This window comes from Ursus arctos, unplaced genomic scaffold, assembly GCF_023065955.2.
Source record: "Ursus arctos isolate Adak ecotype North America unplaced genomic scaffold, UrsArc2.0 scaffold_9, whole genome shotgun sequence".
Lineage (NCBI taxonomy): Eukaryota > Metazoa > Chordata > Mammalia > Carnivora > Ursidae > Ursus > Ursus arctos.
This window is the reverse complement of record NW_026623111.1, coordinates 77376664-77390847: the sequence shown is the minus strand read 5'-3', so window position 1 is coordinate 77390847 and position 14184 is coordinate 77376664. Positions and strand designations below refer to the sequence as shown.

The window sequence follows — 14184 nt, the reverse complement described above, 5'->3', positions numbered from 1 at the left end:
AACATATTAACGAAAATATTAACAAGAATATAGAATCTCTAAGGGCAGAAATGAGAGTGAATCTGGCAGAAATTAAAAATGCTATGAATCAAATGCAGTCAAAACTAGATGCTCTAATGGCCACGGTAAATGAGGCAGAAGAACGAATTAGTGAACTGGAGGATGGGATGGTGGAAGAGAAAGCTAAAACAGAAACTTGGCTTAAAAAAATCCAATCTCAAGAATGTAGGTTACGGGAGATTACTGACTCAATGAAATGTTCCAATGTCAGAATCATCGGCATCACCGAGGGGTTGGAGAAAAACAGAGGTCTAGAAGAGATATTTGAACAAATTGTAGCTGAAAACTTCCCTAATCTAGCAAGGGAAACAAACATTCATGTCCAAGAGGCAGAGAGGACTCCTCCCAAGCTAAACCACGACAAACCTACACCACGTCACATCATAGTGCAATTCGCAAATATTAGATCCAAGGATACAGTATTGAAAGCGGCCAGGGCAAAGAAATTTCTCACCTAACAAGGCAAAGATATCAGAATTACGTCAGACCTGTCTACACAGACCTAGAATGAGAGAAAGGGTTGGGGGGGGGGCATTTTTAAAGCTCTTTCAGAGAAAAACATGCAGCCAAGGATCCTTTATCCAGCAAGGCTGTCATTCAGAATTGATGGAGAGATAAGGACCTTCCAGAATCGCCAGACACTGACCAATTTCATAACCACGAAACCAGCCCTACAAGAGATATTAAGGGGGGTTCTATAAAAGTAAAAAGGTCCCAAGAGTGATACAGAACAGAAAGTTACAATCTATAGAAACAAAGACTTTACAGGCAACATGACATCATTAAAATAATATCTCTCAATAATCACTCTCAATGTGAATGCCCTAAATGCTCCCATAAATGCCACAGGGTTGCAGATTGGAAAAAAGACATGACCCATCAATTTGCTGTCTACAGGAGACTCATTTTAAACCTAAAGATACATCCAGATTGAAAGTGAAGGGATGGAAAACCATTTTTCATGCCAATGGACCTCAAAAGAAAGCTGGGGTAGCAATTTTCATATCAGACAGATTGGATTTTAAACTAAAGACTGTAGTTAGAGATACAGAAGGACACTATAGTATTCTTAAAGGATGTATCCAACAAGTGGATATGATAATCATAAATATCTATGCCCCCAACAGGAGAGCAGCAAGATACAGAAGCCAACTCTTAACCAGAATAAAGAGAGATATAGATAAAAATATGTTAATAGTAGGGGACCTCAACACTCCACTATCAGCAATAGACAGATCACCTAAGCAGAAAATCAGCAAAGAACAAGAGCTTTGAATGCCATACTAGACCAGTTGGACCTCATAGATATATATAGAACACTAGACCCCAGAACAAAAAAATACTCATTCTTTTCGAATACACATGGAACGTTCTCCAGAATAGATCACATGCTGGGTCACAAAACAGGTCTCAACCAGTACCAAAAGACTGAGATTATTCCCTGCATATTCTCAGACCACAACACTTTAAAATTGGAACTCAACCACAAGGAAAAATTTGGAAGAAACTCAAACACTTGGAAACTAAGGACCATCCTGCTCAAGAATGATTCGACAAACCAATAAATCAAAAATAAATTTAAACAATTTATGGAGACCAACGGGAATGAAAACACAACGGTCCAAAACCTATGGGATACTGCAAATGCAGTCCTAAGGGGAAAATACGTAGCCATCCAAGCCTCACTCTAAAGAATAGAAAAATCTAAAATGCAGTTTTTATATTCTCACCTCAAGAAGCTGGAACAGGAACAGAAGAACAGGCCTAACCCACGCATGAGATAGCAGTTGATCAAGATTAGAGTAGAGATCAATGAATTAGAAACCAGGACTACAGTAGAGCAGATCAACAGAACTAGCAGCTGGTTCTTTGAAAGAATAAATAAGATTGATAAGCCACTAGCCAGACTTATTCAAAAGAATAGAGAAAGGACCCAAATTAATAAAATTATGAATGAAAAGGGAGAGGTCACAACCAACACCAATGAAATAGGAAGGATCATTAGAATCTTTTATCAACAGCTTTATGCCAAAAATTAAACAACCTGGAAGAAATGGATGCCTTCCTGGAAACCTATAAACTACCAACACTGAAACAGGAAGAAATTGATTTTTTAAACAGACCAATTAATTATGAAGAGATTGAAGCAGTGATCAAAAACCTCCCGAAATACAAGACCCCAGGGCCTGATGGATACCCTGGGAAATTCTACCAAACATTCAAAGAAGAAATAATACCTATTCTCCTGAAGTTGTTTCAAACAATAGAAACAGAAGGAAAAGTACCACACTCATTCTATGAGGCCAGTATTACCTTGATCCCCAAACCAGGCAAAGACCCTATCCAAAAGGAGAATTACAGACTGATATCCCTGATGAATATGGACACCAAAATTCTGAACAAGATCCTAGCTAATAGGATCCAGCAGTTCATTAAAAGGATTATCCATCATGACCAAGTGGGATTCATCCCTGGGATGCAAGTGTGGTTCAACATTTGCAAATCTGTCAGTGTGATAGATCATATCAACAAGAAAAGAGTCAGGAACCATATGATCCTCTCAATTGATGCAGAAAAAGCATTTGACAAAATACAGCATCCTTTCCTGATTAAAACCCTTCAGAGTGTAGGGATAGAGGGTACATTCCTCAGTCTCATAAAAACCATCTATGAAAAGCCTTCAGCAAATATCATTCTCAATGGGGAAAAGCTGGAAGCCTTTCCCTTAAGATCAGGAACACGACAAGGATGCCCACTCTCGCCATTATTATTCAACATAGTACTAAAAGTCCTTGCAACAGCAATCAGACAACAAAAAGAGATAAAAGGTATCCAAATCGACAAAGAAGAAGTCAAAATGTCTCTCTTCACAGATGACATGATACTCTATATGGAAAACCCAAAAGAATCCATGCCCAAACTATTAGAAGTTATAGAGCAATTCAGTAATGTGGCGGGATACAAAATCAATGCTCAGAAATCAGTTGCATTTCTACACACGAATAATGAGACTGAAGAAAGAGAAATTAGGGAATCCATCCCATTTACAATAGCACCAAAAACCATACGTTACCTTGGAATTAACCAGAGACGTAAAGGACCTATATTCTAAAAACTACAAATCACTCTTGAAAGACATTGAAGAAGACACAAAAAGATGGGAAAATATTCCATACTCATGGATTGGAAGAATTAACATAGTTAAAATATCCATGCTGCCCAAAGCAATCTACACTTTCAATGCCATCCCAATCAAAATACTGATGACATTTTTCAAAGAACTGAAACAAACAGCCCTTAAATTTGTGTGGAACCAGAAAAGGCCCTGAATCGCCAAGGAATTGTTGAAAAGGAAAAACAAAGCTGGGGGCATCAAATGCTGGATTTTGAGCTGTACTACAAAGCTGTGATCACAAAGACAGCATGGTAGTGGAACAAGAACAGACACATAGACCAATGGAACAGAATAGAGAGCCCAGAAATGGATCCTCGGCTCTTTGGGCAACTAATCTTTGATAAAGCAGGAAAAAACATCCTGTGGAAAAAAAGACAGTCTCTTCAATAAATGGTGCTGGGAAAATTGGATAGCTACATGCAAAAGAATGAAACTTGACCACTCTCTCACACCATACACAAAGATAAACTCCAAATGGATGAAAGACCTTGATGTGAGACAGGAATCCATCAAAATCCTAGAGGAGAACATAGGCAGCAACCTGTATGACATTGGCCACAGCAACTTTTTTCATGACACATCCCCAAAGGCAAGAGAAAGAAAAGATAAAATGAACTTGTGGGACTTCATCAAGATAAAAAGCTTCTGCACAGCCAAGGAAACCGTCTAAAAAACTAAGAGGCAGCCCACGGAATGGGAGAAGATATTTGCAAATGACACTACAGATAAAAGACTGGTATCCAAGATCTACAAAGAACTTCTCAAACTCAATACCCAAGAAACAAAGAAATCATAAAATGGGCAGAAGATATGAACAGACACTTTTCCAATGAAGACATACAAATGGCTAACAGACACATGAAAAGATGTTCAAAATCATTAGCCATCAGGGAAATTCAAATCAAAACCACACTGAGATACCACCTTACGCCAGTTAGAATGGCAAAAATTGACAAGGTAGGAAACAACAATTGTCAGAGAATATGTGGAGAAAGGGGATCCTTCCTACATTGTTGATGGGAATGCAAGTTGGTACAGACACTCTGGAAAACAGTGTGGAGGTCCCTTTAAAAGTTAAAAATTGAGCTATCCTATGCTCTAGCCATTGCACTACTGGGTATTTACCCCAAAGATACAGACGTAGTGAGGAGAAGGGCCATATGCACCCCAATGTTCATAGCAGCATTGTCCACAATTGCTAAATTGTGGAAGGAACCGAGATGCCGTTCAAGAGATGACTGGATTAAGAAGTTGTGGTCCATATATACAACGAAATATTAGTCATCAAAAAGAAGTATTTCTCAACATTTGCTGCAACATGGACGGGACTGGAGTAGATAATGCTAAGCGAAATAAGTGAAACAGATAATGGCAATTATCATATGGTTTCTCTCATTTATGGAACATGAGAAGTAAGAAGATCAGTAGGAGAAGAAAGGGAAGAAGAAAGGGGGCTAAACAGAAGGGGGAATGAACCATGAGAGGCTATGGACTCTGGGAAACAAACTGAGGGCTTCAGGGAGGCAGGAAATGGGATAGGCTGGTGATGGGTATTAAGGAGGGCACGTATTGCATGGTGCACTGGGTGTTATACGCAGGTAATGAATCATGGACCTTAACATCAAAAACTAGAAATGTACTATATGGTGACTAACATAATATAATAAAAAATATTATTATAAAAAATTTATTTCAGGAAATAATAGCAGAAAACTTCCCTAATCTGAGAAAGGAAACAGATACCGAGGCATGGAGGACTCCCATATAAATCAACAAAATCAACAAAAGCAGGTCCATATGAAGACATATTGTAATTAAATTTGCAAAATATAGTGATAAAGAAACAATCTTAAAAGCAGGAAGACAAAGGAAGTTCCTAACTTACAAGGGAAGACCTTTAAGGCTAGTTGGAGATTTCTCAACAGAACCTTGTCAAGCCAGATGGGAGTGGCATGATATATTCAAAGTGCTAAATATGAAAAATTTGTAGCTAAGATTACTCTATCCAGCAAGGCTATCATTCAGAATGGGAGAGATAAAGAGTTTCCCAAACAAAAACCAAAGGAGTTCATGACCACTACCCCAAGAAATATTAAAGGGAACCCTTTGAGTGCAAAGGGAAACCAAAAGTGACAAAGATAAGAAAGACTCAGAGAAAATACCCAGAAACAATGAAAAAACAAGTAATAAAATGTCAAATACAAATCTATCAATAATTACTTTGTGAATATAAATGGACTAAATGCTCCAATGTTAGCCACAGGGTGTCAGAATGGATAAACAAACAAGACCCATTTATATGCTGCCTACAAGAAACTCATTTTAGATCAAGGATACCTGCAGTTTGAAAGTGAGGGGGTGGAGAAACATTTATCATGGAAATTGATGTCCTAAGGAAGCAAGAGTAGCAATACATAGATTGGATAAACTGGACTTTATTTTATTTATTTTGAAGTTTTATTCATTTCAGAGAGAAAAAGAGCATGTGATAGCATGGGGAGGAGGAGCAGAGGGAGAGGGAGAGGGAGAAAAAAACTCAAGCAGACTCCATGCTGATTGTGGAGCCCAACACAGGGCTCAATCTCATGACCCTGAAATCACGACCTAAGCCAAATCCAGGAGTTGAATGCTTAACTGACTGTGCCACCCAGGTGCCCCCAAACTAGACTTTAACATAAAGACTTTAAAAAGAGATAAAGAGGGGCATTATGTAACCATAAAAGTGTTGATACAAGATATAACAATTGTAAATATTTATGCACCCAACATGGGAGCACCCTAATATATAAAACAATAACAAACATAAAGGAACTAACTGATAATAACATAATAATAGTAGGGGACTTTAACACCCCACTGACATCAGTGGACAGATCATCTAAATAGAGAATAACAAGGACACAATGGCTTTGAATGACACACTGGACCAGATGGACTTAACAGATATATTCAGAACATTCCATCCTAAAACAGCAGAATACATGTTCAAGTGTACATGGAAGGTTCTCCAGAATAGATCACATATTAGGTCACAAAACAGGCCTCAACAAATACAAAAAGATTGAAATCATACTATGTACCTTTTCTGACCACAGCACTATGACACTAGAAGTCAACCATAAGAAAAAATTTGGACAGACCACAAATACATGGAGGTTGAACAACCTGCTACTAAACATTGGATGGATCAACCAGGAAATCAAAGAAGAAATTAAAAAAATACATGGAAACAAATGAAAATGAAAGCACAATGGTCCAAAACCTTTGAAATACAGCAAAAGTGGTCCTAAGAGGGAAGTATATAGCAATACTCAAGAAGCAAGAAAAAAATTTGAAGAAGTAGGCTGTGTTTCCAGTTGGAGCTTTCTCGGCCTGCTTCCTGCCTTAGAATATGAGGGGTCTACAGCCACTTTTCGTTTTGCACTGTTGTTGTCCCTTTCTTTCCAAGTTTGTATAATTCCTTTTAAAAATGTTGTATCTTATTGTATTGACTTGGAATCAAATACACTGGACAAAAGCCACACTCAAATATACTTCTTAGGAAAATCCTTGTCTACTTTGGGTCACCTTTGGTGCTGCTGTGTTTTGATACTCTTTGATACTTCGGAGCATTATTGTTTTAGCCAAGAAGGTCTATGACATATGGCTTAAAATTCTTCGAAGCCTTTTCTTTAACTGAGAGATACTATGACATACCATCTTAAATATTTCTGAGGTCTTAACAAAGGGTCTTACAGTCATACCCTGGATTTGGTCTTTGATCTCAGGCCGTTTCTTGCTTTGAGAGCTGTTTGCTATATGTAGAGATGGGATGAAAAAGAATTTTACTTTCAAACCCAGAAAATTTTGATTTCTTTCATTTCTTACAAATTCTCCTTGAAAATAGCAGTTTTAGCCCATCTCTTTCTTTCCATACCTTCTCACACATGGCTAAAAACAACTATTTGGGACTTTCAAAATTCAGCCTGGAAACTTTCTTAGCTAGAAACTACTTATTTATTAAGTATCTTCTTTATTATCTAAGCATTAGTTTTGTTAAAATCTCTGCCATTACATTATACAAGTTGTCTTTTCTCCAGCTTCCAATAACCTTTTCCTCCTGTCCTTTAAGCCATCACCAACTGTCCTCTCATGTCCCTTTCTCTAAGTCTTGAGTTGTTCCAGCTTCTGACCCATTGCCTGATCTCAAACTATTGCTATAAGTTTTGTTACAGTAATTTGTTATGGTAAGTCTATACTGGTACAAAATTATTTACTACTCATGCCATTGAGAAGTTGAGTCTTGTTCTTCTCCCGTCCAATCTTGGTTAGTCTGGTGTCTTTTTTGACCAATAGCATGCAGGGGAAGTGATATTTGAGCACTTCTTAGACAAAGTTATGAGGTTTACAGTATATACCTGGGCCTGTTGAAACAGTTGGTCTTGGAGTCCTGAGCCTCTGTGAAGTCTGAGTATTCTAAGACTGGACTTCTGGAGAGGTCATGTGTAGGTGCTTGGAACTACCCAGCTGAGCTTACCTCAGTAGTGTTTCTCACGAATTTGAAATCCAAAAGATTTCTAAATATGAACTTATTGACTGGCCCAACTGCCTGAGGATTGGGTCTTGTTTTCAATTTTGTGGCCTAATGTATTATGAATAAAATATTATAAATTCCCCAAAGGTTAGTTTATTTGTTAAGAATACAGTTAAATTATGATGACCCCTCCAATCTAATACCGAATCTTACGTGTTTTAAAGATTAGTGAGAATGGCCTCATGGAACTTCAATTTTTTTTTTTCTGTGAAGATATTAGTGTACAGTAATAAATTAGACCCATCAATCAGTTCTAGAACATACTTACAGGTTACTTTTAGAAGGTAACTCTTAACTCTCTAGCTCTGCTGTTCCTGGGCATTTCTGTACTTACTGACTAGAAAAATGAATGTGAAAACCCTCTAATGTGAGTGAATTACATGATCAGGATGGCTTTTCAAATCAGATGCTTAACATGGTACTACTTGCAATGTATGTACTTCGAGTGAGGTTCCTATATTTAAGCACTTAAGCTGTAATGTGTTCTGTTGTCTTCTCCTGTCAGAAAAGAGACAGATCTCAGATACTTGTCTTTTAAGTACCTTAAACGGTGGTCCAAATAGTTTTCATTACATTTTCTATTTACCTTTTTTTCTAAACATTACCAGTGGTGGAATGTTTGAAGATTGCAGAAATAAGACATTAGCATTTAGGTTTTTTGAGAGTTGGCACAAGAGAATTTTTGGTAGAGATTTTTGAGAAATAGATTTAGAACTGGAATATTTGAAAAATTGGGAAGAGTTTATGGGTAGCTTCTTTGAGAAAAACCTTCTATTTGATTAGGTATGATGATTTGGTCACTTTTAATCTAGAAAACACCCAAAGTATCTTTAGCCTCATACTACTCAAAGTGCCCATTTGTCAACTATTTGTTTCCTGCCTACAATGAGAATGAAGATTGTACCAAAATGTAAATCAACACAGTCCTTCCTTTATGGAGAAAGACTAGCTACAAAATGCCTAGTGAAATAGTCAATTTACATTGGTAAGCTCCTTTTCCTGTGGATTGTTCTTGGACAAGCAACAAACCACAGACCACATTTTGAGTGGCATTGATCTAGTCAATTTCTGTATCTTCAGACAAGGAACTTGCAGCCCAGAAAAAGAAATGAGTTTGAAGTTACATTTTATAATATTTAGTTGTAGCGCTAATTTAGTAGAATTCAGATAACATGAGTACAACCAAGTTGTGTTCTTTCAGGTATCTATTGCATTTTATGGGTATTGCTGCTCACTGGAACTGATTTTTTAATATTACTGAATTGTAAAACATGTACAAATATACAAAGATACAAAAATATAAATATTTGTTTCAAGCATTTTAATGTTTTGATAAAACTTTCTTCAGTGAAAGTTTGTTTGTATAATTTTGAATGAATAAAATGTTATCCACTCAGATTGCCACTGTAGAAAATATTCCTGGTTATAAAATGTCCTGAAAGGTAAAAGGCAAAAATAAAGTAACTGCTGTGATAGGAATATTGGATGATAGGGGATTTTTCCCCCAAATTGATTTTTTAAACTCTGTACTCTTATTTACTATATTTCTCTTAGAATACGCTATCTATAATATTTATAAACTTCAATAAATGTCCTTAGAGAGCTATATAAATAAGATTTTAATAATTTCCAAAAGTTAATTTGGTTCAGTTTTCTGCATAAGTTTTTAGTTCAGTTCTCATAATTGTAAGGAAAAACTTTCCACATTTTTCAAAATTAGTTTAGGATTCATTCCAGTGCCAAACTGGTTTTTAATGTTGCTACATCAACTCCTTAATATTTTTTGGCAGCAAGAATTCTTTCTTTCTTTCTTTCTTTCTTTCTTTCTTTCTTTCTTTCTTTCTTTTTCTTTCTTTCTTTCTTTCTTTTCTTTTCTTTTCTTTTCTTTTCTTTTCTTTTTCTTGTTTTCTTTTTTTCTTTTCTTTTCTTTTTTCTTTTCTTTCCTTCCTTCCTTCCTTCCTTCCTTCCTTCCTTCCTTCCTCCCTCTCTCCCTCCCTCCCTCCCTCCCTCCCTTCCCTCTTTCCTTCTTCTTTATTGAGGTATAATTTACACAATAAAATAATTCATTTTAAGTGTACAGTTTGATGAGTTTTGGTAAATGTATGTATTAAGGTAACCACCACTACAATTAAGTTTTGGAACATTTTCATCATTTTAAAAATGCTCTCTCATTCCCCTCTGCGGTTAATCTCCAGGCTAATGTCTGTCACTATGATATTGCATTTTCTGGAATTTCATGTAACGAATCATGTTATTCAGGATTTTGTCTATCTGCTTTCACTTTGTATCATGTTTTTGAGGTTGATTCATGTTATTGCATTTATATTTCCTTTTTATTGCTGAGTAGTGTTCTATTGTTTGGGTATAGCACATTTTTAAAATTTACCAGCTGATGGACATTTAGGTTTCATTTTTCCTGGGAAAATACCTAGGACTAGAATTTCTGGGTCATATACTATGTACGTGTTTAACTTTATAAGAATTTGACAAATTGTTTCTCTAAATGTCATACCTTTTACATTCCTGCCAGTAATATATGAGAGTTCTTTCTAAAAAAAAAATTACTTAATTTAAGGTTACTCAGTTTAAAAAAATTAAAAGCATGTTTATTCTTACCGATGATATTCCTCATGACTTTAGGTCCTGGGTTTTATAATATCCTAAACAATACTGTAATCGAGAACTTTAGCAATACCTGCTTGAGGAAACAAAAGAGAAGTGCATTTGGTTCTTCTGTTCCTCGGACTCTCTTCCTGGTTCAGAAAGAAGCTTTTACTGCTCCTGGTCCTGTTGATTATCAGGTAATTTGTGAATACCAAAATAATATTCTTTATATCTAATACCAAGACTTAGGGCTTAAAAAATTACATGTGACATATATACCTCATTATTTTAAGCTATACTATTATTATTAATTATTATTAAAGATTTTACTTATTTATTTGAGAGAGAGACAGAGAGAGAGAGAGCACAGGAAGGAGCACAGGGAGAGGGACAAGCAGACTCTGCACTGAGTGCAGAGCCCAACATGGGGCTTAATCTCATGACCCTGAGGTCAGGACCCGAGGTGAAACTAAGAGTCAGAAGCTTAACCAACTGAGCCACCCAGGCACTCCAAGCCATACTATTATTATTGAAATTATTTGTATGTGATACTTTATGGCATAAGAATAAACATTAAATTGGTTTTCAACTGTGTTTGTAATTTCTTTTCAAAAGATGGATCTCATTCTTTATTTCTTTGAGGATCTCATATGTATTTCTTTAAATACTTATCTTCATTTTAAATTGTTCCACTAAAAAAAATAAAATAAAATTGCTCCACTATTTCTGAGAGTAATTTAGGTCTCCTTTAAATGCTTTTTGTGGTTTTATTTTTGTGTAGAAGTCTTAACCATCTTTATTAGATTTATTCCTTGGTATTTAGTATTTGATGTTTTTTAGTTAATGATACCTTTTAAATATTTTCATTGTTTAGCTTTCTGCTATTGGTATAAAGAAATATAATAGTCTTTATTAAAGATTTGCTTTACCAATCCATACTTCTTGCTAAATTGAATGATTAATTCTATTAATTTATCATTAGTTTTAAAAAAAATTCCTCAAGCACAATTATGCCACCTGTGAATGACAGTTTATATATTTTTTCCAGGCGTTTCATCTTATATATATATTTTTTGCTTTACTGGATTTCTGTATCTCAAAACAAATGTCAATAATATTCATAGGAATTAAAAAATATCCAGTATCCAAGAGGATAAAATTCACAGTGTGACATCCAATAAAAAAAAAAATTAGTAGGTATGCAAAGAATCAGGAAAATATAACCTAGAATCAGGAAGATAAAAACAATCAATAGAAGACAAGAAATTACACAGATGATAGAATTAGTAGATAAAGACATTAAGCAGTTATTATAACTATATTCCACATGTTTAAGAAAGTAGGAGAAAGATCAAACATATTGAGTAGAGAAATGGCACAAATAAAAAGACACAAATTGAAGTTCTAGAGATGGCAAATATAACATTTTTTAAAAAGTACACTGTCATTAACAACAGCTTAGGAAGTTAGAAGAAAAGATTAGTGAACCCTAAGACACTGGTAGAAACTATCAGAAATGAAACGCGGTGAGAAAAAGGACAGAAATAGTGAATAAAGTTATCAGTGAACTATGAGACAATTTGAAGTGGCCTAATATAAGTGTAATTAGCATTATTGAAGGAAAAGAAAAAGTGCGGGGCATAAAAAATATTTTAAGAAACAGTGGCTGAAAATTTCCAAACTTTGAAAAGAACTAAAAACCTACTTATCCATGAAGCTCCACAAGCTTGCAACACAAAAGACATTAAGGAAACTATGCCAAGTCATATTATAACCAAATTGACTAGAATGGTTAAAAAAAAAAATTCTTAAAAGCAGCCAGAGAAAAAGGATACATAGCATTGAGGAACAAAGTTAAAAATGACAGTATATTTCTTGTTGGAAATGATGTAAGTCAGAAGACAGCAGTGCAACATTTTTAAGTATTAAAAGAAAACATTTGTCAACCTATAATTCTATAGCAGGCTAAAATATCTTTCAAAACTGAGAATAAAATGAAGACCTTTATATATGTATAAAAGCTGAAATGTTCATCCCTCAATGACCTGCAGTATAAGAAATGTTAAGGAAGTCTTCCAGGCAGAGGAAAATGTTACCAGGTGGAATCTGGATCTATATAAAGTGATATAGAGTATTAAAGATGATAACTATGATATTAAAAGCTCTTGTTGGATTTCTCATTTTATTGAAAGCAGAATGTCAGACATGTTTTTGATTTACTGATAATTTACTTTCACAAAAGGTAGAGGAAGCTATGAGAGGAACTCATGTCTTAGCTTAATTTTGACTAAATAAAGGAGAACTAATGAAATAGAAGGGAAGAATCTTTTGCACATAGTGATCATGTTGTTTTACAGTTTAGAATTGTCAAAGAAGAGATTCTGGACGTTGTTAGATATAAACAAGGAACTTAGGTATTCCCTACTTCAAAATGATCAGCAGAAAACAAGAAATGTTCTTAAGATCGGAGACTCTAAGAGTGAAACTAGCCTAAAAGTGTTGACAGGAAGATAATCTCATTTGTAAAATTCCGACAATTTTTTTTTTACAAAGCCCTCATTATAATCTTTATTCTCCACTCCAGGTAATGAGACAGCATAGCATAGTGATTATGAGCATCAGCTCTGATGTCAGTGTACTTGAGTATATTTTCTTGCTCTGTCACTGAGCTTGTGTAAGTTATTTTAACACTTTATAAGATGGAGATCATAATAGTACATACCTTGAAGCATTATTGTGTATACTAAATGAATCAATACATGTAAAATACTTTAAATAGCTTCTGGCGCATAGTAAAAACATAATAGCCTTTGCCATTATTAGTGACAATTAAAAACTACCTGTAGGTTTCACCCAGACTCTTTTAGTTTATGAAAAATTTGACAAACTATAATCAAGAGTGAAAGATAGACACTAAACATGTCTAAGATTTAAAAATCGAGTCTGATAAACTGCTGAACTGCAGTATTAATCCATTTATATTTAATGATTACTGATACATTTGTGTGTATAGAAGCCATATTGTTTCATATATTCTATTGGCTTGCTTGTTTTAGCATTTTTTTCTTACCTCACCTTATTTTTTGAATTAGTAAAATATTTTATATTATTCTATTTCATCTATTTCTATAACATTTTTAGTTATGTGTTGTTTTATAGTCTTTTAGTGGTGACCACCAAAAGTACAATATGTGTCCTTTACTTTTTGCAGTTTAATGAAAAGGATTACTTTTACCACTTTCTTAATATGCTAACTTAAAACATTTTAGTTCCATTTTGCTACCTCTTCCTTTAATTTTCGTCATACACCTTAAGTTTATGTATATTTTGAACCCTTTGAATATTATTGTTTTGTACATTCAATATTTTTCATATTTACCAAAACATTTACCTTCTCTTTTGTGTTTTGTTTCTTTCTGCATTTCAAGGTTTCTGTGTCAAATCATTTTTCTTCTGCCTGAAAAACTCCCTCTAGTGCCTTTTTGGTTAAGTCCTATTGATGATGAATTATTGTAGTTGTAGAAAATGTCTTCGTCATTTTTAATTTGGGGGGATTGGATTTGTAGTTTGGTAGTTATTTTCTTTCAGCACTTTAAACATGTTTTTCTATTGTTTAGGCCTTCTGTCATTTCCATTGAGAAGTACATTGTTAATTTTATTGTTTCTCCTTTGAAAGCAACTCTTTTTTTTTTTTTTTTGGTCTGTTTCTTCAATATGTCAAAAGTATGGTTCTCTTTATATTTATTTGCCTGAGGTTTGCAGAGCTCTGGGT

General features: G+C 34.8%; 1 protein-coding gene across 1 annotated transcript in view; it reads left to right on the top strand.

Annotated features, from left to right (window-relative positions):
- Positions 1–14184, top strand: part of STPG2 (sperm tail PG-rich repeat containing 2) — a 295285-nt gene that overhangs the window by 122046 nt on the left and 159055 nt on the right. The window contains exon 7 of the mRNA XM_048211740.1: positions 10449–10609. Coding sequence (XP_048067697.1) covers positions 10449–10609 — 161 coding nt within the window. The remainder of the gene's footprint in view (positions 1–10448; positions 10610–14184) is intronic.